This window comes from Crassostrea angulata, chromosome 10 (genome assembly GCF_025612915.1).
Source record: "Crassostrea angulata isolate pt1a10 chromosome 10, ASM2561291v2, whole genome shotgun sequence".
NCBI classification, from domain to species: domain Eukaryota; kingdom Metazoa; phylum Mollusca; class Bivalvia; order Ostreida; family Ostreidae; genus Magallana; species Magallana angulata.
This window is the reverse complement of record NC_069120.1, coordinates 22,085,993-22,113,985: the sequence shown is the minus strand read 5'-3', so window position 1 is coordinate 22,113,985 and position 27,993 is coordinate 22,085,993. Positions and strand designations below refer to the sequence as shown.

General features: G+C 33.5%; 2 protein-coding genes across 3 annotated transcripts; one reads left to right on the top strand and one right to left on the bottom strand.

Annotated features, from left to right (window-relative positions):
• The first annotated feature begins 67 nt into the window (after positions 1–67).
• LOC128165791 (RB1-inducible coiled-coil protein 1-like) lies at positions 68–12,831 on the top strand. Its single transcript, XM_052830623.1, has 25 exons — positions 68–309; positions 1,447–1,526; positions 1,921–2,047; positions 2,205–2,286; positions 2,373–2,458; positions 2,889–3,004; positions 3,458–3,544; positions 3,680–3,794; positions 4,028–4,255; positions 4,385–4,569; positions 4,917–5,103; positions 5,545–5,626; positions 5,795–5,853; positions 6,018–6,118; positions 6,237–8,700; positions 8,825–8,944; positions 9,049–9,157; positions 9,267–9,360; positions 9,719–9,835; positions 10,150–10,189; positions 10,321–10,368; positions 10,846–10,907; positions 11,177–11,304; positions 11,418–11,488; positions 12,100–12,831. Exons 2-25 carry the CDS (start codon positions 1,459–1,461, stop codon positions 12,208–12,210), a joined length of 4,887 nt encoding a protein of 1,628 aa, XP_052686583.1. The 5' UTR covers positions 68–309; positions 1,447–1,458; the 3' UTR covers positions 12,211–12,831.
• LOC128165792 (synaptonemal complex protein 2-like) lies at positions 12,263–27,993 on the bottom strand. 2 transcript variants are annotated; one of them, XM_052830625.1, is made up of 32 exons: positions 27,817–27,993; positions 27,116–27,228; positions 26,735–26,863; positions 26,415–26,507; positions 26,130–26,154; positions 25,632–25,717; positions 25,430–25,518; positions 25,290–25,324; positions 25,018–25,160; positions 24,872–24,921; positions 24,699–24,744; positions 24,519–24,620; positions 24,268–24,334; positions 23,944–24,113; positions 23,529–23,588; positions 22,868–23,165; positions 22,395–22,577; positions 20,037–22,114; positions 19,586–19,659; positions 19,390–19,492; positions 19,260–19,306; positions 19,039–19,096; positions 18,505–18,556; positions 18,345–18,386; positions 17,978–18,082; positions 17,746–17,864; positions 16,891–16,985; positions 16,686–16,785; positions 13,734–13,792; positions 13,559–13,637; positions 13,067–13,132; positions 12,263–12,915 (listed from the first exon to the last, which is right to left on the bottom strand). In XM_052830625.1, the coding sequence occupies exons 2-32, from the start codon at positions 27,212–27,214 to the stop codon at positions 12,856–12,858; spliced, it is 4,812 nt and encodes a 1,603-aa protein (XP_052686585.1). In that variant the 5' UTR covers positions 27,215–27,228; positions 27,817–27,993; the 3' UTR covers positions 12,263–12,855. The 2 variants fall into 2 exon arrangements, with proteins under 2 accessions (XP_052686585.1, XP_052686584.1); XM_052830624.1 differs by lacking the exons at positions 26,130–26,154; positions 26,735–26,863; positions 27,116–27,228; positions 27,817–27,993 and having other exon boundaries at positions 26,415–26,542.

Sequence of the window (27,993 nt, the reverse complement as noted above, 5' to 3'; positions counted from 1 at the left end):
GCCTAGTATTTCTAGCGCTTACATGCATATTCAGTAAAGAATTACCGCCCTTTGAGGAACTTTTCTGCGTTGAATTGTAAACATGGAAAATGTCTTCCCAAATATTTTTGTTGAGTAAAAATATATATTACTAATTGAAATTAGAAATGAATGCATAGAGTCGCGATGTATTCGATATGAAAATGGTGAAATATCACTAGCATGTTTGTAGTTAAGCAAGGGACACCCGTTTGAGCGAAAATTACTTGTTTTTATGCTGTCGTCATCTGGTCGATCAGAAGACTGAATTTGTAAACACAACAGACCAAGGTAATCGAGTACATCAGAAGGTAACAACGGAATATTTCACTAAACTTCAATTAATGTCTAAGTTTTATACAAGAAAGTATCTGTTATACATTAAGTGTCAGACTCCTCGAGTGTATTAGTATTACGTAACAAAAACAGCTGGTTATAAGACAAGTTTTTCTTTTGTTTTGACTGATTGTCCAATAGTTGGAAAGAATTCCATATTTGATAACATATATACAATATTCATACTGGTACCCTTTAATTAAAGAGAGTGCTGTAAAAGAAGTAATTAATATATATTGTATTATGTTGTACTATCTAAACAACAAAGAATAATAAAATAGATAATAATTAAATAATTAAGAAAGTTAATTGAAATATTTTTGTAATGTAATTGATATTCCATTTAGTCTACTATATAATGGACAATACACATAATGAATATAATGTATAAATGTGTATACCCTTCAATCAGTTGTTTGTATTAGTGTTATTGCAATTACTGATGCAATATCAAGGCTTTCAAGGTCTTATCACCTGGGGCCAGATTTCTTTTATTTTGATGAGTTTTGAGATATTGATGAACAAAATGGAACTTAGATAAAAGATTTTTGAATTTCCATTACGTAACATCCATTAAGTTTATTTATTAAAATTTTTTGGTTGTATTTAGTAACCCCATACCCCCCCCCCCCCCCAAAAATAATCCAACAAAGTTCAAAAGTATTTTTAGCCATTATACATAGGAAAACAAAACACAGTGATACACGTAGATATACTACCAATATTTACATGATTTGTTCTTTGCTATGTTTTACACATGTTGAGTAGGAAAGGATTAATGAACATATACCAAAAATATATATTGCCTGGACTGGTAAATATAACTCTGGATCCCTACAACTCTAGTCAGGAGCTCTACAAGGAGCTCTACCATTGAGCTACCCAGGCCGACATCCATGGTCCTGCTCCATATATAGTCCCAACTACTACACACATGTTATAAGTAGCCCAGTAGTTGTGTAGTTATACTAATACTAATTCTACTGGAATCTTCCTGTTTCAGGGAATTTTTTCTATGACAGAGTATCAATTCATCATACAGGATAGAAATAGTTCCAAATACTTATTTTAAATGTTTATATGTGATTTCAGACAGTGTCCAAGATGTTGTTTGTCTTCCATGTTGACACAGGGACCATGATGACCTTTGACATGGGTCTGTTAGCTGGAAGGTAAAAATCATATTTTGTTTCCACATTCTATACAGCTTTGTGCCCATTTAAAAAAAGATATTTTATGATTAAATGAAACTGATTTAATATTTGGGTGTTAATGTACATGTGGTAACTTTATGAGAAAATATTTCTAGGAATTATGTGAGAACTTCCTTGTCATGAGTGTATACTTTTGCCACAGAAGAATCTATTAATGTTCCTGACAATGACAATCTTCCTGACAATTTATATGTTAAAGTATATTTATACCAGTTTATCACTGTTGAATTTAGAATTGAGAAAAGTCTCAAGTATTAATACCTTTATTATACAATAAAAGAAATAAACACAAAAGATCTATTGATTGTCTTCATCTTTAAGTTTAGTATAAAGTCAGTTTGCTAACTTTCAGTGTGGCAGAGTTACAGAGGGTGATATGTCAAGCTTGCCATATAACAGAGGACAAACAGGTGCTGCTGATCAGTGGTGGAGAGAGCCTTGACCCCAACACACAGGTCCACAAATACCACGCAGGCACTGTGAGTTGTTCTATAATCATGTAACTATCTGACTTGACAGAAGGTAGAAGAAAGTTTCAACAATGGTTTGGTTACATTTGAAGGAGAAAATTTCAATTATGATCTGATATATTACAATTGTAAATGATGATGTACACTAGGAAAATTTTATTTACAGGACACAAACCCAATTTATCTGTTCAGCAAAATGGCAATCGAGGCAGCTACTCCACCATCACCCAGTGTACACTATGGTTCTGGTAAGTATGGAGAAATCCAGAGAAGGCATAGAGCATATTTGATAGATATCTGGCATTGACATTGTTGTTTGTTTGATATAATCCAGATGTGGATATTCCTAGTCAAGTTGAAGGGTCACTTCTTCTACCTCCAACCTTTGGTACAGTTGTGGCCAGATCTCAGCTTGCTATAGTAAGTCTTGTGAGAGTTTTTGTTAAAAGAAACCATAAATTTTTGTTGAAAAAGCCTCATAATGGAAACACGATTTTCTACATGTAACTGTATAAACTACATGTGCATGTAATTTTAAATGTACGCTCTCTGGCAATTAGAAAAATACTGAATTGCTTATTAGTGCAAATTACTGTAGATTCCTAATTAAACACAGAGAATTAATATCCGCGTAAAATCACAAGAAGCATACTTCGCGAATTTCAAAATCTTGCTTTTATTTTTTGGACATCTGTAAACTATATGAAACTATGATAGATATTTGGTGTTCGCGATTTGATGGAAAACAGCTGAATCGTGGAATTTAGTACTCGTGTATAATAAGAAATCTACAGTATAAAATTTTTTGTTTTAATAAATGAATGTACTGATTGACTGTCATCCATAACAGCAAATTCATGATGTGGACAAGGAGGAGGTGGAGGCGTGTGAGAAGTTAGTCCATGACCAACACCTCCAGCAGCAGGGCTGGGCGGCCGTGGTGGCTAACCTAGAGGACATCACAAGGTCAGTCCTCAGTGCTAAGGAGACCTACTTAAAGACACAGCTTGTAGTCTGTTTAAATACAGATTAATTTGAAATCTTTCCAGGCTTGCATTTTTATGAAAACAGATGAAAAATAGGGATGGTTGAAATTAGATTGGTTTTATACATGTACCGCGATGTAATGATGACAATATTTAAATGATTTGTTTGATGTGACATCCTCAATCTTGTATTTTCAAAAACATGTTTTTTGGCCACACTTACAAGATAAGAGTCATAATCAAAATTATTAAAAGGAAAAAAAATTCTTGTAGATAAAATCATATGATGATTTTGAAATGGAGAGATAAATATACTAGGATAACAACATTACAGTTCATGATTAGATTACGTGTTTATCTTTGATTATGGTTTCTAATGCTTAACAAATGTTTGAACAAATTTCAAGGAATTGTCTCTATTTCTGATTGACAGTGCCCTCAAACACAGATCAGAGATTTTTTCCGAGGCCTACACAGGTTACCTGACGTGTCGCGAGGATTACTTAACAACACTTTCCTGGTAAGTTATAATATCTACATCCATATCTTCATTTTCAATCATGTATAAAATTACTTATGTCAGGCAAAGTTTAGTTCTTAGTGAGAAAAATCTGATATTAGCACATTAATTGGTATATTTTGTTTTTCGTGTCAGTGTGGCATCTTCACTTGATCTCCTATCAAAGATACCAGTTTTACCATGTCTTCTGCACTCAATGGAAGAGGCCTCCATGTCAGATAAGAACTTGTTTGAATGGATTAGCTCACAGGTATGCAACTTCTTTACTTCTTTAAAAGGTGTTTTTGTTTGGTTGATTGTGCTCTCTATCTCTCTGTCTCTCTCTCTGTCTCTGTCTCTCTCTCATTTAATCATTTACCGATTGTTTTCCAACATACGAATAAAAATCGTCAATCTTGAATAAATGAATCTTTAATAAAGAATAACTATTATAGTCTGTAAATTAGTAAGTCCACATTCTCCAACCAATTACCATTTTACCAGGACCCCAAACACAGTTTACATGACATGGTCCAGCAGTGTTTGAAGGCCACGGAGCAGCTTGACCAGCATGTACTGGACAACCTGATGTTGGAGGTGACTGACACCTTTAAACAGGTGGACAACCCCAGCATGAAAGAGGTCAAGGGCATTGAGGACAGGCTGTATGGACTGGACCAGATTTTGAATGGAGCCAGAAAGATTGTACAGGAGCAGAGTGATTTGGCACAGGTAAAGAAAACGAGTTCCGTCCAGGGACTACTTTTATACTTGCTGGCCTCGTTTATTTTTTCAGACTTTTTTGGAGAAGAATATTAATAGAATAAAGTTATAGTATTTACACTGTCTTCGCGTTTACAGGCATTATATCAGAACCAGACGCGGGTCAGTACCCTGAGGGACACCTCCATCCTCCCTGACCTTTGTAACAGCCACAAGAAACAGCTGGTTGTCATGGTTAACAACCACAAAAAACTCCAGGAAACCAAGAAGAAGTGTAAGATGGCCAAAGAGGAGTTGTCTGTCAATCTCCACACCAGACTCAGGTACTGTGATTTTGTTTGATGTCTCAGACATTCGGTCTGCTTCCTTTTGAGGTTGAATGATCCGGTATGTGTAATATCTGCCATGATAGTTATGGTTGCAGCTTTTATGTCTGAATCTATGTAGTTGGGACTTCTTGAAATATCATATTGCAACATAACTTTTTAAGGTTATACAGGGATTAAAAATGCATGTACAGTGGTAATTATAATGACAGCAATGATTTATGGATTGTTTTTATGCACTTTTTTGTAAAAAAAACAAAAAAAAAAACAAAACGTAATAGGTCATTTAATGTGTAAAAATCTACTGATATCTTTAATATTTTTCAACCTCTCTGTTTTGATAGATGGGTGATGTTGGTAGAGAAAAGAATCTGTGATGTTGATGGAAAGTTGATGATATACCATGAAAACTTGAAACGACTGAAAAAGAGGCTAGACATTCTGAAACAGATCCATGAGGCACCACAAGTGTACGCTAAACTGGTGGTGGAGGTGGTGCGCCGAAGAAAGTTCTCCACCCAGTTCTTAAAGGTTACTACATTGCTTCAGTACAATTTTTTTTATTTAGGAAAAACTACAATATTACACTTTTGTAATTTGCATTGACTGTTTGTGTACAGTGCATGAACTGATAAAGTTGGTGCGTGAACTGGTAAAGTTTTTGCTATGAATCGTTCAAAATTATTTTTTTAAGGAGGCTGGAAAGTCAACAAATTAATCACCAGATCTACTTAAAATTTCAAGATATGATTTGTTGAGCTATAAACAATTACAATGTATTTAGAAAAGAAAAAATCCATACATTTAATCTTTTTCCTTTTGGGTATTTTCCTCTATTTTTATATAGAGCTCTTCTTCTAAACGAGACCAATATAGTCTATATATGGCCACGATCAATTGTGCATGTACAAATAGACCAGTTATTGAAATTATAGAAGTACATAAAGTAATATGTTTTATTTGTAATTACAGTGGGCAAACCATTTAGCTGTTGAATCACAGAATGTTCATGAAGATGAATTGAAGAGGAGAGAAATGTTCCACAAAGAAGTTGGTAAGGCCACTCTCTTGTACTATTAAAAACTTGACACTTTCCTTTTACATTAACCTTTTGTGTAAATGTAATAAAATTACGTAAACAAAATTCCAGAAAATGATTTTGTTACCTAGCTGGTATTTCAAAAGCAAAGATAGTTTACATTGGTATTTTGCTCTGTTTCAGGCAACCATTTCCTTCAGTCACTGTTCAATGGACTGGAAGATTCACCCTCATCATTTGCTGTAAGACAGTTGTGCAAATCAATTCATGCATGATGATACAAATTAATATTTATCACCCAAGGTTTTAACTGATTGAATGGTGTTTTATGTCTTAATTAAATATATTGCCCTTTTCACCTTACCAGGAACAATATTTACAGTATTGTACTTTAACAATTTTTCAGACTGAGGAACCCAAAGCATTTGATCAACACTTGCCCCCAATTACACCAGATGATGTTACAATGCTGAGAAATGAGGTCCCGGAACTTGCCCAAGATCTCCAGTGAGTATACATTTGTTAAATACCATAGTTTTATGTCATCTATCATTGTAAATTTTTAGTACATGTACCAGTATATGATTCCAAAATAAGACCTTTAACATGATGTTTGGATTTGTAGGGTTCCACTGGACGTGTCTTTCTTAATGAAGGATGTTTTCTTTGAGCGATCAATGTTTAAGTTTGATGACACTACTGTGAAAGGGGGCCCTGCTCATGGCATGGCCACCTCTGACATTGAGATAATCAACAACTGTGATGAGGAAACCTTTCTAACCACAGAAGAAAGTCTTTCATTGGAGCAGCAAGTTGCAAGCAGTGAGATGGATCCAAATCTTCTGCTTCAAATCCAGAAGGAAACTTGTGCTGACAAACCCGAACTTTTAATGCCGAAAAGTCTTTCAGAAGAATTAACAAAACAAATGAAAATTTGCAGCAAGGACAAAATGCCAAGTGCTTCAAATGTTGTTAATTTTCACAAAACTTATCCAGGGGAAAGTGCAATAAAATGTGAGACGGACGTAAGTGCCAAAAAATCTGTGTGTGGTGTAGAAGGTACTAGCGAGTCTTTTGGGGCTTCTACTTCTTCAGGAGAACAATTAAAATCCACAGAGAGTGAACTCTCAGGACATGAAAAAACCTCAGAGAGTGCTTCATCAGGGAAAAGGCGAGTCAGGAGACAAACTGACCAAGACATGGAGACCTCTCAAGAATTCACTACAGCAGATTTTTACATAGAAGACTCCATGCCTTCTTCCATTGCTGACTCCCCACCAAGTAAAGGAGAAAAACAAAAACCAGAACCTTTGATTCCTGAGGAGAAGCCAGAGGAAGTGACAGTACTAAAGGCCAAAGTTCAGACATTGACTCATGAACTGGAGGAGTCTAAAGGCAAGCTTGGAAAATTAGTGAACATTTCACAGGAAGCAGCCAGACTGAAATCAGATTTAATGGAGTTGCTGACTTGTGTCAAAGAAAGTAAAACCGTCATGTCATCTGAGATGGCAAATACACAAGACTCATTAACTGTGACAGTGAAACGTTGTTTGGCTTCATTTGACAAGAATTTAGACAAATTTAAAAGATCATTGGAGGAAGAACAGGAAAGATGTGTAGAGAAGGAGAAATTAATTGCTCAGTGTAATGAAAAAGAGAAGGTGCTCCAACAGAAGCTCTCTGAAAATGAGTCTTTGATTGAGAGCATGAATAAGGAAATTGAAAGTTTGAAACAAAAGTGGGTCAATTCGGAGAGTAAACTTGAAAAGGAGAAAGAAAACTTTAATAGAGAATTTCAAAAACAACAAGAGGAACATCAAAATACAATTGAAGAAATTAAAAAAGAAAATTCACTTGAGCTTGAAGTTGAACTTGATAAATTACGGTCCGAATTTCAGGAGCAGATTTTAGAATTGGAGAACAAGATATCCGAGCAAGAGGCAGTTGAAGCCAAACTAAAAGAGAAAATTTCAGGCTTCTCTAGCGAAAAAAGTAAGGAGGAAGAGAAACTATTTGCTCAATTTCAACAAGAGAAAACAGACATAATGAAGATATTGCAGGATGAGCATGAAGGAAAACTGAAAAAAGAACTTGAAGCTTGCAGAGAGGGACTTGAAGCTAAACACAAAGAAGAAATGGAGTCTATGCAACAGTGCCACAGTGATAAATTAGAAAACCTGATGAAAGAACAAAAGGAATCCCTGACCAAGGAAAAAGATGATGAGCTTGAAACTCTGTCACACCAGTTGAATGCAGAGTTTGAAAAATCATACGAGATATTAAAGGAGACCCTAGATGGAGATTACCAGAAAGCTTTGGAGGAATTCAAGGCACGAAGTGAACAGACAGTTAAAGAGGATAAACTGAACATGGAAAAAGATATGAAAAAACAGATTGATGAACTTCAGTTACAACTTAATTCATACACTGACAGGATGTATGATCATAAGGACTCGCAAACACCCTGCACAGAGAGTATACCTCAAGGAGCCCAAACAGACAAGACCAACACAAGTCAGTCGGAAATGCAAACAGACCAGTGGCAGGGAGTAGAGACGAAAACCCAGACAGACATTACACCTGTGGCTCAACAAGAGGCTCAGACCAGCCTCTCTATGAGTGAGGGCACAGAGGTCGACACACAGACAGACTTAGCAGCAGTGGTTCAACAGGGGGCTCAGACCAACTTATCCATGCAGGATGGGACAGAAAGCAACACTCAGACAGAGTTCCCAGAGATTGTTCAGCAGGCAATGCAGACTAGCTTGTCAATGAGTTCAGAAGGTATGAACATTGAAACACAGACAGAACCCAAACAGCAGAGCTCTCAAGAGATACAAACAAGCTTGCCCTTGAGGACACAAGTTGAAGGTTCAGATATGGAGACTCAGACAGACAAAATGAACCAGCAGCAAGAGGATCAAGCTTCTTTTGATGTTACCAACAAAGAAGATGTGGAGAAGGAAGGAACGGTTGATTCAGGAGAAATTCAGATGAGATCTGGTGAAAGTGATGTGGCGATCAGTAAAGAAGAACACAGGAACCAGATGGCTTGTATAGAAGTGAGACTGACAGCAGAAAAAGACAAGGTATGCAAATTAGCAACTAAATAAAAGTGTTTTAATGTTGTACTTTGTTGGTGTGTAAAGATATGCTTGTAGTTTTAACTACATGGAGCTGAAATTAATGAGCAAATTAACTGTTTCTCAACAGGCTTTGATTGAATTAAAACGGAAGCATGAAAAAGAGATTTCTGAAATGATCAGCAAACTTGAAAAAGAAAAGTCTGACTCTCTGACTGCCATCCATAACAGTCTACAAGCTGAAAAACAGGTTAACAAATGTGCCTCCATGCACATGTACTATCTTTCAGAATATTAGTGCATAATGTTAACCAATTGTTACCTTGATTACTTCAAAGTTTATTCAAATTTCAGGTTGCTTTCAATGAAGCTGTGACAAAACTTTCTCAAGATAAAGATAAAGTTATTGAGGATCTGAGAGCTAAGGAAAAAGACTTGCTGGAACAGTTGTCTACTGACCAAGGTCTCTTTATTTTACTGTGTGAACATTTCTGTAGGTTGAATTATATATATTTGTTGCAGGAAATTTTTTTGAAAATGAATTGTGTTGATATGAATCCTCTAACTTGTAGAAACCATTCTGAAGTTAAATGAAGAGAAAAGCAAACTAGAAGACATTAAAACAAGAGCAATGTCACATCTCTCAGACAAAGAAAGGGAATACAAGTAAGGGAATGTCTTGCAATATTTGATTCTTTTCATTCTGTATATACAGCATATTGTATTAATATACATTTATATATATTATAATAATAAAACTTGCATGTTACCTGAGGAATAGCATGTAAAAAAGAATATAATTCAAAATTAATTTGTACATTATCATTCGGTAATTGATACAGTTAAAAAATGGTTACAATGAACACACATTTAGCAAAATCACTCTTACTATGAAGTCAGTTTTCATTCTCCAATCATAATTTCAATTATAAACCTATCGGATGTAACAAATTTGATTAAAATAAAAAAAAATAAAATTGTTTGTCCATGGTGCTTAGCTTTAAACCTGATTTCTGTGTGTCAGTGCGGCTAGGCGACAGTTGGAGGATGACCTGGCCCTGACCAGACAGCAGCTGTCCCAGTACCAGTCTCAGCTTCAGGCCATGTCCACCATCTCTGTGCCCTCTGTTATGGAGGTCAGGTAAGAATCAACTGTAGGAATATTCAGAGTGTCCCGAATCCAGCGGTCCTTCCAGCAAAGCTTCAGAGAAAATCCAAAGTCTGATAAAATTTGTCCAAGTTCTCTGTGTGACTGGACACAATACCATTAGGGATACTTTTTTTCCTCAGTTCTTTTTTAATTATAATTGATATTTTTCCATTTTGCCTACAAATAGTGTAGCTTATCTTCTTTGATTTTTCTTTGGTTTGCTTGTAATCAGTCTGAAAATAATGTTGTATTTTTTTTGTTAACAACTTGATCATGATTTTCATCTGTTACCATTATGTTTGTAGTCAAATTGAGGACTCATCCCGCATTGCAAGTTTAGAAGATGTAAGTATAAGAAATTCTTATTGGTTAATTAATGTTTTTTCTCCCAAAAAGGTTACATGTATTGAGATTAAATCAAATGCCCATAAACAGCATCAATTATTTACGTAATGAATCTATTCATTATTTTGCAGGAGTTAAAGAGTAAATCTGAAAAGATTGCTGAACTTCAGCAGAAAATGGTATTTATTTCTGATCAACTTCAGTCTTATAAAAAAACACTCAAAAACTTATCAATCTCAATATCGAATTTGATACATCTTTAAAAAATAAACACTAAGAACACAGTTCAGTAAAACTTGGTTATAGCAAATTCATACGACCCATTGGATTTACTTTGCTATATCTTGTAATTATGTCAATAAGTATTGCTAATTTTTAACAACTTAAAACAATATGTTATAAAAGTTGTACGGGTAAATTTCATTATTTTTCACCTCAGTTCGCTTTATCCGTAAATTCGTAATAAATGACCTTGTTACAACTGTAAAACTTTACAAGGATTTGCTAAGAATTTCAAAGGAGACTCAAAAAATTGTTGCTATATCTGAGATTTTGCTATATCTGTGTTCGTAGTAAACAAGTTTTAATTCTGTATAATAATCAAAGCTGCTTCATTTTGATTCATTTTTTAAGAAACTGATGATGATTATTTTTAGATGGAAATATCCATGACCACTAGTACTAGGCACATTGCTGAAGATAAAGTATCCATTACAAGGTCAGTCACACAAAATGATTAGACTGAACAATAACTCATGGTCAATCATCAATTTTATATAAATGCTCCTCTGTTTCTGCATATTAAGTTACTGGTACAATAAATACTTCCATAACCAAATGTACAGAATCTTATGAATTATCATTTGTTAAAAAAGAAATGATACAAAAATGTTTCATGTTCAGTGATACTACATATACCATTTGAAAGAGATGCCCTATCACGGTGTTGATACCATGTTGGATTTTTCTTTCGGCTTTTCCTTTCAGTTGTAATGTAGGGGACCTGGCCCTATTTTGTTTGGATGACAGACATGACCAGTATGTTGTGTTCACTATAGGAAGTACCCTTCACTTCCTTCATACCGACTGTCAAGACACACTTGGTCTAAAGCCCAGTAAGTACTAGTAATAGTAGAAAGCATAGGATGTTACATTGCTTAGTTCACATAAAGGTATGCTTTGTTTTGCATTAGCCAAGCTTGTGCTACTAAATTCAAACTGTTTACAGATCCCGGTGAAACCAAAAAGTCATGGGTTCTAGCTGAAATCACAGAGAAAGAGTACTGCCAAGCTAAAAAGGTGGGTTAAATTCATACTAAATATTTAAGTGCTTGGTTTCCAGTGGAGGGATAGGCATGGTATTGATTACAAATAACCTCATGGTTACATTTACAATTTGTAAGAGCATAACTGCACAGTAAATGACATACCTTGGAAAGGGAGTTTTTTGTCAAACTGGACAAGTTGTTGGATAAGATAAATATGACAGTTGGCAAGCCATTGGATTTCATGATGTCAGAAAACAAACAAGTTCGAAGTACATGTACATGCAATATTAACTAACCATTTATTCTCACTTTGAACCAAGATATAATTTGTTCAGATCTAGAGTTGTTGCAATTGACTTTTGTCCTTAACTTTTAACACCTACGAACTTCATTGTAACCAAACAAAAAGTATTTGTGACTTGTGTCTCTATAGTTTGTGAGAAAGATTAAGGCGTCCACAAAGGGACAGAAAACATGATCAGATATAAAATCCCGTGATTTATATTCTACACATCTTTGGTTATAAAATTAAGCTATAAAATTATGAAGAACAAACATGTACCAATATACTTACACTGGAAAATTTTAATTTAATTCCAACAAATTAAGTCATTACTTTAAACAATATGCATGAAATTTCAGCCACAGAATAGATTCAAGGTACCAGTTGGAACCAAATTCTACAGAGTAAAGGCAAAGCCTTGGCGACCAGAGAGTGGGGCAAGGGGAACATCATCAACAGCCAGTACTTAGGAACATACAATTCACTGAATGAAGTTTTCATTTTCATATTAAACATACAGAATCAAACTTTATGTATAATTTATTCACTACAAACAAAAACAAAAGACATGTATAAATAACAATAAAAAATATCAGTCAACAGATAATTTATATGTAGATTTGTTTTTTCTCCATGTTTCATAAAATACGCATACATAAATACCTACTCTTAACTGTATATTCAGTGTAAAAAATACATACTCTTAACGTTATAATCGATGTTTACAAACATCAATGTTTACATATATGAATGTGCTGGAATGTTGTTTGTGGCAGCACAAAGCTTTCAGGAATTAAATTGCAACTAGTGAATGAATGTACATTATTGTAAACATTATAGCTATGCCCCTTTTCCATGAACTTTGATATCAGAAACAGTTTTAAGACATTTTAATTTGGCCTTTTTGCGTCTCTTCCATTACCACATAGTCTTAAGAGTTTTCAGTTGCATAATTGTTTGCTGGAAACACGACTGACCTTATCTTGTGATATACAATTTGCTATGATTGTGATTTTAAAACATATTGATTCTCATGCAAGATACTTGCATAATGTGTTGTTATTGAGTATAAATAAAACGCAAATAGATTTTGTCTGTCTCTTTTGTGATCATTATCATCCGACAGAGAAGGATTGCTGCAGACATCTCTTTATGTTTTCTAACTCATCCTGTTGCTAAAGATAAATAAACATAAAATTAGAGAACATGAAAAACCCAGGTTAATGTGAAAAAGGATGCATGTACGTATTATATGACCTGAGTAAATAATTTATCTCGTACTATCACCATAGGAGCTGACAGTTTTTCTGGTAAATATTTCCTTACATTTTTCGATACTAATCTGGTCTTCATTGCTTCAAGCTCTTTCTTGATGGAATATTGTGCTTTCAACTGCAAATTAGGAAACTTGTACATCAAAAGTGTACATCAAAACAGACATACACTGTACAAACATTTTAAATAACGAGTGCTTTAATTTTAGATTTTTTTAAATCACTTTATTCATTCATTTGATTAAATATCATTGTAGCTTATTACATGTAGTTAAAGTATCTAGTTCGTGAACTGCAGATTCTAAGTTCAAATATCTACTTGAGACTTTTGTTCATATTTACTGTACTAAATTTTAGAAACATTTGTGTGTCCAAAATTGCTCTTTTTTGGCCAATTTGCTTTATTTACATCCCATACATCATGCTATCATAATGAAGTTGTTTCTGCTGATTTGAAGAAATATTTCACAAGGTATAGTGAGCCACCTTAAATCAACTGAATTTGAACTCCTTATCAATTTTATATAGTTAAACACAAGGTTACCTGTGATTTATCTGTATATTTTTCACAATGATGCATTTCTTCCATAAATACTTCTTTTGCTGCCATCAAATTATGGATACTGTAAAAAATATTGCAGTAAGAAGATTTAATATTTATCTTGCACAAGTGTCATCTTTTCAACAAAATAATACAATTGGTTTTCGGATACATTTACCTCTTTTCTTGGGAACAGGTATGTCTTTGGATCTCTTGCAGTTTTTTCTCAAAATAAAGCTGAAAAATATTGCATGGTGAACATCATATATAAACCTATTATTTTATACAACACTGAACAAAGACAATGTTTGCATTCATGCAAACGTAAAATCTTCACATTATGTCCTTATTAAGGTGCCTCACTATACACCTTGAAATAGTTTCTCAAATCAGCAGAAAATTACTTAATTATGATGGAAAGCATGATGGATAAGAAGTATCTATGTCAAATGGGCGAAAAAATGTGCAATTTTAGATAAACAAGAGGCCAATTGGCCTTAACGGTCACCTGAGTAGCATATAACCCATACACAAATTTGTCGAGGAGTCTCATATATGCATTTTATTAATTAGGTTTCATTCTGGAGTTGAAAAATTGTAAATTTGTAATGACGACCACCTTCCTGCATGAAATCTTTCAAAAAGAACTGTAAAACCTATAATTTTGGCGAAAAACTTAAAGATCTGGTCTACAAAATCGTGAATTCAGTTTTCCTTTCAGGCATGTGGGAGTAAAGAGGATAATTTTTTAACATTATTTGCATTAACACCTATACATCCATTTTGGCCCTGCCCTATAGTCAAAACCCATACTCCAGGGGACATGAAAACTAAAATTTCAGTAGAGGACTTCCTGGTAAACATAATTATAAGTCAGTTTCTTATACAGATGTGTGAGAATAGAGAAGAAAATTTTTAAACATTATATGCATTAACACTAAATGCCCCCCCCCCCCCCCCATGTCCTGAACCCCTGACCCAGGGCAGTGAATTTCACAATTTAGGTAAAAGAATAAGTGGACATCATAACTATGTATTCATTTTTTGCCCACATGTGTGGGAGTATAGAAGAAGATGTTTTAAGATTTAATTCATTTTTACTATATGGCCATATTGGCCCCACCCTAGAGTCTGAACCCCTAACAAAGGGGTCATGAATTTCACAATTTTGGTAGAGGGCTTCATGGACATCATAACCAGGCATTTAGTTTTTAACAAATATATATGGAAGTAGAGAAGAAGATTTTCTAAGATTTAATTCAATTTTACTATATGGCCATATTGGCCCCACCCTAGAGCCTGAACCCCTGAAGCAGGGGTCATGAATTTCACAATTTTAGTAGAGGGCCTCATGGACATCATAATCATTCATTTAGTTTTTAACAAATATATATGGGAGTAGAGAAGAAAATTTTCTAAGATTTAATACATTTTTTACTATATGGCCATAATTGCCATACCATAGAGCCTGAACCCCTGACCCAGGGGTCATGAATTTCACAATTTTGGTAGAGGGCCTCATGGTCATCATAACCATGCATTTAGTTTTTAACAAATATATATGGGAGTAGAGAAGAAGATTTTCTAAGATTTAATATTTTTACTATATGGCCATATTGGCCCCACCCTAAAGCCTGAACCCTCAACCAGGGGTCATGAATTTCACAATTTAAGTAGAGGGCTTCATAGACATCATAATAATGCATTTAGTTTTTAACAAGTATACATGGTAGTAGAGAAAAAGATTTTCTAAGATTTAATACATTTTTACTATATGGCCATATTGGCCCCACCCTAGATCCAGAAGCCCTGACCCAGGGGCCATGAATTTCACATTTATGTAGAGGGCTTCATGGACATCATAACCATGCAACCAGTTTTTTCCTCACATGTGTGGGAGTAGAGAAGAAGATTTTTGAAAATTTGGCTTTTTTTTTGCATATTTGGCCCCACATGTGGCGCCCCGGGGGTGGTAGAGCCATGAATTTCACAATTTAGATTCCTCTTATCAAAAAGATGCCTCACACCAAAAATGGTAACAATTAAGATGTTAAAAATGTAAAATTGTTAACGCACGACGCAAGTCGCACGACGACAGACAAAATCGGATAGCAATAGGTCACCTAAGTTTACTCAGGTGAACTAAAAATGATATTTTCAAAAATTTCATTCAGTTAACATAAACAAAAGCCCCAGGTGGATTCGAACTCATGACCTGCGGTTCACAAGCCTGATACTTTAACCACTGAGCTATGACGATATACATCTGAATCGATTGATACACACAGTTTAACAAAACATTTAAATCGCCATCTTGTGACATAGTTTCTTAAAAAGTATAAGTCTTTGTGTAGTGAAGTACCTTAACAACAATTAATTTTCAAAAAATCATATTAGTGATTTAGGAGGATCCTTTCATATCAATTCATTTTCACTCAAACCGACAATGTGACGGTACATATATATAAATGCAGATATAAGGTCAAGGTCAGAGGTACATGTACAAATTAGAGAAAAAAAAGTACAAATGTTGATGGAGGGCAGACAGAATTTAAAAGTGTTTGGTCTTTCACAAAATCTAGGTTCCAAGTTTTTTTTATTGAAAAACTGTTTCAGTAATATTTCTAATAATGGCCAATTTGAATATTTAAGGAGTCACAGGGGAGAATGTTTCAAACAAAATCAAACATATTTTTTATCAATAAAAATGTCACATGATAACTTGTATATTTGAACATTTTACCTTGCATTTGCTTTTTATGACAGTAATGTGCAATATCCTGCGCAGAGGGCACAAAATTTTAAACCCGCGACCGACATTAAGACCAGTGGAGGAGAAATTCACTTCATTTTCACAGTTTCATTTAAATATTATTCTTATTCATCTCTATTTGGAAGTTTGAACAAATTTTGAACAAGCTTTTTTTTCTTTCTCCCAAGGATGCTTTATGCAAATTTAACATAAATTTGCAAATTTATTCAGTGGTTCTTGAGAGAAAGAAGAACTAGTAAAGAGTTCGCAAACAACAACGACAACAATGATGCCAACGAAAACAACAACCAGTCGGACAATTTTTAATCAATAAAGCTAACTTGACCTTCAGCTCAAGTAAACTTAACAAGGAAATACCATGCATTCATCCTCTGTTTTCTTCAAACTTGACACATCCTTTTCTATTGCCTTCAGCTCTTCTAACACAATGTGTTGAAATTTTTCAATATACTTAGTTCTAAAATGTAAATTTCAAAAAAAACTTTGCATACATGTATATGGAATGATTTTTAATTACATGTAATAAACATTTTACTTGATGGATAAAAAGTAAACACATTACCTCTGTTCCCTCGTTTCTCTGCTTGACTTTGAGCATATTTTCATGAGAGATCTAAGAACATCCTTTGTCATGCAGTCAAGTTGTTTTTTCTTTGCCTACCATGAAGAAAAACAAAAATTCAGTTGAAAACATAAAAAGTGCTATCATTTAAAAAAAAAAAAGGTTTAGGATCACAAGCACATGCTATGAAGAACACATATAAAGGCAACCTCATTAAACCTTCCAGTACTGTAAATGGCTGTGTGTTCTACATGTATTTACATTTTAACGACAAGCAGCTTTCATTATATCAAGGACATCTCTTGTGCAACAGTTTACCTAAACAGACACATTTAATAAAATATGCCGAAGTTAAATCTATGCTAACTTGCTAAAACTATTTTAATCAAATATTTTAGACACTAAATGTAACATATACAACTATATACATGTATACTGAGGAATCATTAAAATTCATGGGGGCCAATTTTCATGGATTGCTTAAATTTTACAGGTTCGTGGGGATGTAATTTCGTGTATTATCTTTTACCTACAAAAGAAGAAATGACTTTATAATCCTAGTTTATTAATTCGAAGAGGATGCTAATTCCTGGATAAAAGGTACCCAAGAATTCCACGAAAATTGAATCACTAAAAATTCTAATGATTCCACAGTATTTTATAGCAGTTAATCTTAAGTTTTCTTTGAGTCTACTGACATTTTTAAATGTTAAAACTATCTACAGGTACTTATATAAACATAAGATTTGATATATGGTAACAACATGCACACTTGAACCCCAGTATACTGAAACTTTGATCTAAGAATTTGAAATCATTCAAGCACCAGCCGTCAAATTTCAAAAGATAGTTTGCCTGCATGTGGTTTTGTATTTCAACTCCAAAGGAACTGATCTTTTCTGATACAACACTTTCTACTTCCTGGGATGAAGCTGTACTAATGGATATAGACATATTTTCCTTGTCATCATCACCTACAATTATCAATTAAAGCATATTTATACAACAATCAAAATTATTTTCTTAATTGTATATGCAATAATAAATTAATTCACATTGTGGAAAATTAAAATTAATTTCTGTTTACTTGTTTTGTATCTGTGTGCTGCCTGGATCCTCTGCAACCAATTCATCTGCAAGCCTTTATCCACAACTATATCCTCCTCAGCCAGACAACTGTTTTCTTTTGCTTAAAACTGTTAAGGAGATTTCTTTGTACTCTTTCTTTTTTTTACCATGTTTTCCTCTATTTATTTATTAAGATACATACAAAATTGAACACCAGTATTGTGTCATTTTGTTGGATAAAATATTGAGATAAGAACAGAAGAAATACTTTTCTCCTATCAGTATTTGGTTTTGCAAATTAAGCACAAAGTATTGCATCCACTTTTGAATAATTTCTACAACAACTTATAAACCGAAATCTGCTGAAATTTGAGATAAGGATATTTTGTGCTTCCTTTTTAAACATCTTGGTTCACTTTCAATGGATTCTAAAAGAGAAAAAAGAAATACCAGTAAATATAAAGTGTCCATGATGTATACATGATTATTTCATCAGCAGTGAACAGCATAATGCTCTGTCTAATGATGTAACAACTCAAAATTTACCTTGGCTTTGGCTTTTCTCTGATCTTTGGGAGCAATCAATCTCATTCTCTACCTGCAAAAGCACACAAAGTAGAGAGCAGAAAATCAGAATGCCCCTTATGATTATAAATTCAGATGAAATACCATGCTGAAGGGGGAGGGGGAGTCAGTAAAGCACTGATTCATGCAAAGGTTCACATATTCTGTCTATATGGTAATTCATGGGAATTTAATTAAGCCATCTCCATAACATTCAAATTCACTTTTAGTCTCACTGGGGATACCAGTTGAAAAAAAGTTTTGAGGTTTTGAATTATCAGAGGATTCCAGTAATGGAAATTAAAATAAAACTATTTAGACTTTAGTCAATTTGGTATATCCATGATATATTCCAGATTTTGAATTTTGATATGCAAGATTTTTCAGTTTAATTGAATACATACTCCAATTTTTTTCTTTACAATGGACCTAACTGGTTCATTACTACATGTTTCTGATCAATATGAATTCAGATGCAAATAATGAATACATGTAGAATCTTTCCAAATTCAGTACCTCATCTTTTTCAGTTCGCCCAACATAGGGACTTACAGCTAGAAGGGGAGTCTGCAGTCTGTGGAAAGATTTGGTTCAATCATATTCATCTATACATGTATTACAAAGGCTAGAATGTTACAGTATAAGTAGAACATGTACTTTGTAATGTTTTACATTCTAATATGGTTATTTAATTGATAAGAAGTGCATCTGTTTAATTCCAATTGCTCATAGTATACCTTGAGGCTACATTTTCCTCTGAACAACATGATTCTTCGACTAATTTCTACAAAACAAACATTACACCATTATCTATGCAACTTTTAACTATGCCATAACTTCATTACTTGTAATTCTAAGTTACTGTACCTGACAACTCTGTCTGAATTTTGATAAAATAGACTCGGGGGTTGTAGGCTGGGCAGTGTTGGCTGGACTGTTTTCTAAATTCTGTATCATCTTTGACCTATTACTAAAGAAACCAAAAACTGTGAATCAAAGACTCAAAATAAGTGCTACAGGTATTTGTAAATATACATTTGTAGATTACATGATCTACCGATACCTTCTTTTCTGCTTTTTCCTTGGGACTGGACTTTCAGAAGGACTAGGCATTTCTCCTGTATCAACAGCATATTTCTAAGATAAATAAAAAGGCCACTATTACTTTCAACAAACAAGACTGCAAGGCATCAAATTGCATACTGCTACAAGAGATAAATCCAAATCCCATGAGCACTGATTGAAAGGCAAACATTTAGATTTGTTGTTTATGTCATTGTATGAAAGTGTTATAAACTTTAAAAATAGTTTGAGCATAGTTTGAGCATCTAAAAAAGTAGGGTGAACTGGCAATACCCTGCATCTTTGATAATACTTCCATTTAACAAAGCAATTCATTAAATTTAAGGATAGCAATTGTACATTTCCATTGTCATTGATGTTCATTGAATAATGATAAACTGATTTACATCCACCAATTGCTTAAAATTTCTAATTCATCAAAAGTCACATACCTGTACTTCACTTTTTCCTTCCATAAATGAGTAACCTTTTGTTTGTTTCCAATTATCCATACAACTCCCAGGGACATTCTGGGATTCCAAGGGAGAACCTGACAAAGAACCTTCATCAAATGCTTCTTCAGGACTTGGAATACAGGAGATGGCATAGTCATCCTCATCAGATTCTTTTTGTCTGTTACTGCGCCTTTGACTAGTTTTATTTGCACCAGAATTCTTCGGCTTTGGTTTAGATTGTTGTCTTTCCATTTGGCAGGTATTTTCCATCTGATATAATGAAACTATATTTTCCTCATCAGTGTGGTTATATTTACTGATCCTGCTCTGCTTTATAACATCATAGCTGTTCAGGCTGTCTTCCTTCTTGGATGCTTTTTGTCTCTCACCATAAACTTTGTTTGACTTATTCTGTCTACCAGTATGCACGTCTTTGTACACATAATCTGGGGAATCTGTCTTCTTCCTACCCCTTCCCTTTCCTCTCTTCACAGATTTCTGATTGATTTGTTTTGGCTTGGTTTTCTTTGAGTTCATCATCAAGTTATTGCTGTATTCTGAACAATTGTCGTCGAAAATGTAAGGATCATTACCAGCATCTCCACCTGGAGAGGACACACACTGTGACGAATATGTCATCTGCACTGACAGTGTCTTTGTGACTTGCTGAGAGTATTTCTTGACTGCTGGGCTATCGCCACAAAAATCTACATCTTTATTACTTGCAGTTTGTACTTTCTGACTACCCCTCACTTTGCCATACGTCTTAAACCATTTAGTGTTGTATTTGGAATGTTGAGGCATGCACTTATACCAAGGGCTTTCTTTAAAACTAAGATCTGTGGCCAGACTTTTATTACTTGCACAATCATTTGTATATTTGGCATTCTCTTGGCTCTCTTGAATAACATCTATTTCATTTTCTTGGTCAGAATCTACTACATCCACAAGTGGAGCAGATTTTGAAATTGTCTGAATAACTTTAGAATTACTTTCTTCCTCATCTTCATCTTTCCATTCAAACACAGCAGTATCTGTCATGGGAAGATTGTCTGAACACTGCTTGGTTTTATCTGTTAAAGCATAGACACCTTTCCCAGTTGTGCTTTTCTGTGTTTTACTTGATGCAGGGGGTGCTTTTGCTTCTTTTTTCTTGGAACCTTTTGGTCGACCACGCTTCTTGCTGGGTTGAACAGACTTTTTATCCATTGGCTCCTCCTCTTTAGTGGGTACTGTACTGTTTACTGGGTTTCTCTCTATTGTTTCTAGTCTTTGTAACTCTACAACAGGAGATACCTGCTTCTTAATGGAGGTTTTGGTAGGCCTTCTTTTTGTCCCCTGCAGTTTTTTGTCTTTTTCCTCACTTTCATTGATACCAGAGTTATTTGGCACATTTTGTTGCACACATTTCCTACTTCTTTTCCCTACAGCACATTGCTGGTTTTCAGTCTCTTGTTGACTATTACTATCTCTGGTACTGTCTATATCTGACTCTGTATACATACAAACATTGGTCATTAGACAATCATCAGCATCAGAATCTACAGAATCTACTTCAGTTGGTTGAATCATATTTTCTTCAACTCCTGCATCACTTTTAGCAATTTGTTTTACTCCTCTTTTACAGTCATTCACTGGGGAAACTGTTGTTTCAATTTTGTCACATTCTCTACCAGTGTTGCACAATTTTTTGGGAGGATTTTTAAAAATGTCCTTTTGTAAAACATTCTCCTTTTTAGAAGAAATATGATCATCGGCATTTGAATATTTGCTCCCAATGATATCCAAAGCAGTGTCCTTTTCTTGTTCACTAGAATGCTTCAATTTTGATTGACCTGTCTCAGTATATTTAATATTTTTCATATTTTTGCTGTTTTCAGTTTGTGATCTGTCAGTTTTCTCCCAGTCTTGCTCTTTTTTGTCAAGAATTTGCAGATCCTCAACAGCATCATCCATTTCACTGAGAAGTAACTCTTCATCAATGTCTAAATCAGACATATCATTTTTGTTTTCAGGGACATTTGTGGATGTTGATTTACCAATTGTTACCTTCTTTTCTTTAGATGAATTTGTGGCTAAAATAACATAAAATCAATCCTATTAATAGAAATTGTAAAAATATCCTAAAACACCTTAGTGAAAAAATTGTTTATTGCAGGAAAGCATGTGAGCAAATAAAATTATAGCATTTCATTTGATAAAACAAGATTCTGTTTCTTTTAATTTTCCAGCATCAGATTAAATGTAATTATTAATGTTCTTTACTCCACCCAGTCAGAAATTATTTCATTATAAATATTGTCATTTACCCTTACTTAAGATACTTTAGACATGCATTCTATACAAGATACTCACATGTACTCTGAAGTCTCTGTTGTTTCATTTCAGTTTTCTTTTCCCTGTCATTCAGAGTTTTTGTGCTCCCTCTTTTCCCAGCTTCAACATTGGTTTTAAACTTTTTGACTGGTGGGGTAACAGTTACAACAGGTGTTTTAACTTTCTTCTTTTTACCAACAGCTGGTATCTTTGGGGTGGTCACTTTAATTAAATTGCATTGCACTGTATTAAGAATCAACAAACCAATTTACAACAAGAAACACCATACAAAATTAGACAAAATCATTACAACAAGATGTTTTCTTGAGTCACTATGGTGTTTCCCATGAAAACATTGACCTAGCATCAACTTCTAACCTTAACCATTCACTTTTTTAAGTTAAAATTTTTTTGGCAAAGATAAGTTTGAAGTTGCGTGTAGACAGATACATGTAAAATTATTCTCCAAACATGAAAATTGTTAGAAGCATTAAACATATAAAATGTCACACCTTTATGTTCTCTTTTGCTTTGAACATTTGAATAGAAAGTTTCTGATGATATCTTTAGTGGAGATGCTGTATGAGATGCCTTTGATGATACAGATGAACTATATCCTTTCTTGCTGCTCACTCTAACTGCTGCCTGTTTGACTGGTCTCTTTTTCTGTTCCTCCTGTAGAGTATCTGTGCGCAATGGTCCACTATCTTTTCTTTCCCTCCTCCAGTTGTCTTGTACAAGATGCATTGGTGTACAGGGACTGGAAGCTTTGTGTGTGTTTTTCTCTGTAGGTTTTGGTATTGTTACTTCCTATGATGATTTAAAATGAAGTGCGGTGAAGGCAGATGCAAGGAACTATATTTAAAGCTTTATGGGGTAACGTAAGAACAACTTTTCTTTTATCTGCATTGTACATGTATCTAAATGTGCATTTTACCTAAACAGTAAACCAAGTTTTACATGCAAGAAATATTCAGGAGATTTGCTATCAACCTCTACATGTAGATATTGATTACCAATTTCCTCATTTATACATTTTGATAAATACCGGTAAGAAAGACAAAAGAAATTGCTCAAAGAATTATAATCACTGCATACTTGTTGACAGACATTAGAAAATAAAAATGATGCACATCATACTTGGAATGCAGTTAATGAGAGGTATAGGCTTACCTGAGAGAAATCTCTTTGAATTTTTACAGGAAACTCCACTGTAGAAACTTTTTGTGAACTCTGTGATTGTTTCAAATATATACACATTTTATATCTAATCAATATTTCAAACGTTAAATAGGATGCCAAGAATAGTCATGCTGAGGTCTTGATAACCCTTTCACAGAATAATTACCTGTTTACATTTGTTATGTGATTTTTGGCTAAATGATATTATACTATCATATAAATCTATTCCAAGAATGTCAAACTTTTTTGTTACTACAGCAGACAAATGCTAATACATGTACCGTATTTAATATAAGTGATGTCATCAAACATGACAAATTAATGAAAATACCAGACAGCAATTAAAATATCTTTTTTTTTTTATATCCAGTTGTTAAATAATAAAAATGTGGGGAGAAATTCTCACCTGAATGACATTACAACAATCTGGAAGAGTCTGCTCAACCACAAGCTCAATGTCAGTATCAGATGCAAAGTGGATTTGCATGTGCTGTCCATCTACTGATGCTTGACTTGGAAACAAAATTCTTATTGGTTTTTCAAACACTATTTCAAGGTTTGTGGTTATCTTTGTCTCTGAAGTTAGAAAATATTATTGTCAATTCTTTAAGTTTTAATTTACTTCATTTTTTTTAATCTACAGTTATTCCTGAATCTGGTATTTTGGTACATGTATCTTAAAATATCTATAACATAAATCTATTACATAAAAATTGAATATTTTTCATACTTTGCAGCTTGATTTCTGCAACATCTTCATTTCTTATAGAAATTGTTTCCCAGAAGTCACAATCATTCTGAAAAAAGAAAAAATCCTTTCAAATAAAATAGCTATCAAGTGTACAATATATCAATAAATAAATGGTACTGTACAGTAATAGTTAAACAAACAAAATGTACACATTTATTCACATACATGTACATGCATGCTGTACTTAATATCCATGAATATGCTCCAATTCGCAAAACAATTGCACATACCTCTGAATTACTGCTTTGTTCACAAAACAATGTGATTCTCTTTGTTCCTGTGTTAAAATCTACCCAAAACTGTTCATATTCTTCATCATTAGGCTTGACCAGCTAAAAGAAAAAAAGAATAAAATTTCTATATCCATCTGATGGTGAAAGCAAAATAAAATCAATCACTTTTATAATTACCTCTTTGTTGCCTAATACAGCACGAGTACAAGGGATGGAATAAACACTGCAAGTACAAGGAAAACATCTGATTACTTAATATAACAATATACATTATACAGCAGTTAAGTCTTACTTTAGTCGTACAATTGCAATAAAAAAGAGATTAACAATTCATATTTCTTCCTACTCACAGTTGGTTGGGTATGGAAGCATTGTATTCATTCAAAAAGATTCTGCAGTCCTGAAAAACAATTGTAAAAGTGACTGTTTGAAAATGTAAAAAGTTGTCTCCCTTATCACAGAAAACAAATTATTGAGAATCACGTGCATCACTTACTGTTTCAAACTGAGCATCTTTTATAAGCATGAACCTGTCAAGAATGGTTTGGCGATGAAAAAAATGTGTGGCATATTCTCTTCTTTGCTTCCTTGGAATAATTCTGAACAAGCACTCCAGTATTCCAACTTGACACTCATAATCTGCAAAAGATTTTCCAGGAATTCAATTTTACATGCATTTTTTTTTAATTATGCATGAACTTAAACACAGCAAATACAAACCAACATTTAAGTACAAAGCTCTGTGACATAAATAATTGAATTCTTTACCTCCTAGTGTCTCTAATTTTGCTGCAATGGCTTTCCTAAAAAAATATGTACCAATACATGTATATCAATTGAAAAAGAGTATATATATGTTGATAGTTAGAACTAAGAAATAATAGCTATGGTATGTTGTTAAACCTTACAATTTGTTAGCATTATCAGTCCTCTGTAATATCTTTTCTTTTGTAGTCAATGTGCAGTTTTCAAGAATCATGTTGCATCCTTTAAGAACCTAAAAGTCACAAACAATTGTTAATCATGAGACACAACAAATTGTTCATTGTAACAATAAAATTCAACAATTAACCTTTAGTTTTTAAAACTATTTATTGCATGAACACAAACCTCTATGCCATGAAGATAATTTGTCTGTCTTTTCAAAACCAGGTCTAAACACTTTGGACAAAATTCCAACAAAAAACTGTCTTTGTCTGAATTGAAATGAAATACATGTATAATAAGGATGTACATTGTGTAATTTTTAATTTTTATAACATTTAAGCTACCGGTAGTTTAAATTTGTTTGAAACTATTTTTAAATTGCACACAGATGATAATACATGTAACATGCAAATGGAAAATATTCAATTACAGTGACAAATTAAAGATAAAGATAGTTCATTAAAAAGTGTCAGTAGCAATAAAATGAAACTTTGTTATTCAGTTGAAACGAAAATTCATATCTAGACCTAGCTATGTCTAATTTTGTTACAAAATTACATTGCAAATTAAAAATCGAACAAACTTCAACAAAAATTATGCATGACTTTGCATGTACTCCATGAAATTTTTCAATTTCAAGAAAACAACTTATTGCTAAATTTGAACCATTTCAATTCATACCATCTGTCAAGCCCTCTGCAATGGCCTACAATGCAACTTCTTATTAAAATACTGTATCTAGCAAACCAGATCAGCTAAATGCTATATGTAACTTCAATAATTCATTCTGTTTTTATACACATTTCATGTATCATTAATATTTTTTATTATGGAAGAGAGAAATTTCCCTAGCCAAGGGTGACAATCTACTCTTTCAAATGTGAAAAGAGATGAGAAGTGGAGTGTTTCCATTGGCTTGAAAGCAACTTGCCATTTTATTGCTTTTTAAGAAGATAATAAACATACATTGACAACATCCAAGAGCTGTTCCTCTATCACTTCCCATTCTTTGCTCTCCTGGTGTTCTTTTGAAAGAGCTTCATCAAAACACTTTCCAATGTATAAGAAAACAATAAAAACATTATGTTTTTATTCGATGCATGAATAGCTCCGAGTATTGCTGAATTCATAATGAAACTTCTATATAAAATCTGGAATTTCTCTTTCTTTTTCTCTTGGACTCGCAATATAAGTTAAAACAAATACAACTTTAATGCCAAACTTGGAAATCTCATTTATTTAAAAAGGATTCCCTTTTAATGAATGTAATTGTAAGAGATACTTATCATTCTGTCAAATCCAACTTTCTTGACCCTTTTGGCCATATCACTGTTTGAAAGAGTTGTGTAGAGTACATACAGCATTTCTTGCAAACTTCGAAGCTCTTCTGCATCCTTTCCAAATCTTTTAGACTGCTACATAAATTAAAAAATCAAAGTACATGTACGAATATCGATACAAAAGGGGGGGGGGGGGTATAACTATATACTATATGTAATATCATACCGGTAGTACAGAACTGTAATTATACACAAGATATGAAAATAACTTAAATTATTCCTAAAAGTACCCATATATATCATATTATAAATATTGAATAATCACTTGATGCGGGCCTCTTCATAAAATATATGCTATAACTTAAATTCATGATAAATTATACTTACAACGCATGCATTTTCTAATTTCTGTCTTAAAAATCTTTCAGTGTCTGCATCCCACTTCTCTGCCCCTTTTTCTAAATATTCTTTTACTGCGTTGAACATTTTCTGTCTTTAATCTACAAATCGAAATCTTAATCAGCTAAACACACCAATAATTGAAGTTTTATAAGCTTATTGATTGTAACTATCAAATATATAGGCTATGTTGTAAACGATTATCAACTGATAAATCGCACACAGCTGGCACATGTCAGTGAGGAAATTCCTACTCTTGGAACTTTGCATAGATTTTATTCAAAAGCGTAATCTCTTGCGTTTCAAATACATATCTAATAAAAAAAAATCTTACTAAAAATAATCACAGATCCTCAAAGAAATTGCAGCGTTTAGAATGTTTGTAAACAAGCATGGCATGACAGACGACCGAAACACTTCCTATTCTGCGTCCTGACCTTTGAACTTTACGTCACAAGGCGCGCAAATGTCAGATGTCATGCCTCCAAATTATCAAATGAATTTTCCAAATACGAGATCAAGTCAGCTTTTAGTTCGTCTTATTTGATGTTAAAGAGATAGATACATATAAAAATAAAACATTTTAATGAAATAATCAAGACTTCTTTTGAAAATTTATTTATTCATAACAACATTAATAAATTTGCAATGATATATGGTTGGTTCTGTTTTCGTGTACACGTGCTGACCTGTTGAAGACGCCTGCTCTTGACTGATATTTTTACAATGATCAAAACGATCTGCAGACCTAAGATATTTTGTCTGTTTCATTTAACGACATCAATTTGTTGATTCTTCTCGAAATTTTGGTCTCTCAAAGGGTTGGATGTTTCCATAATCTGCTACGTGCGAGTTTCTTTGTAAAC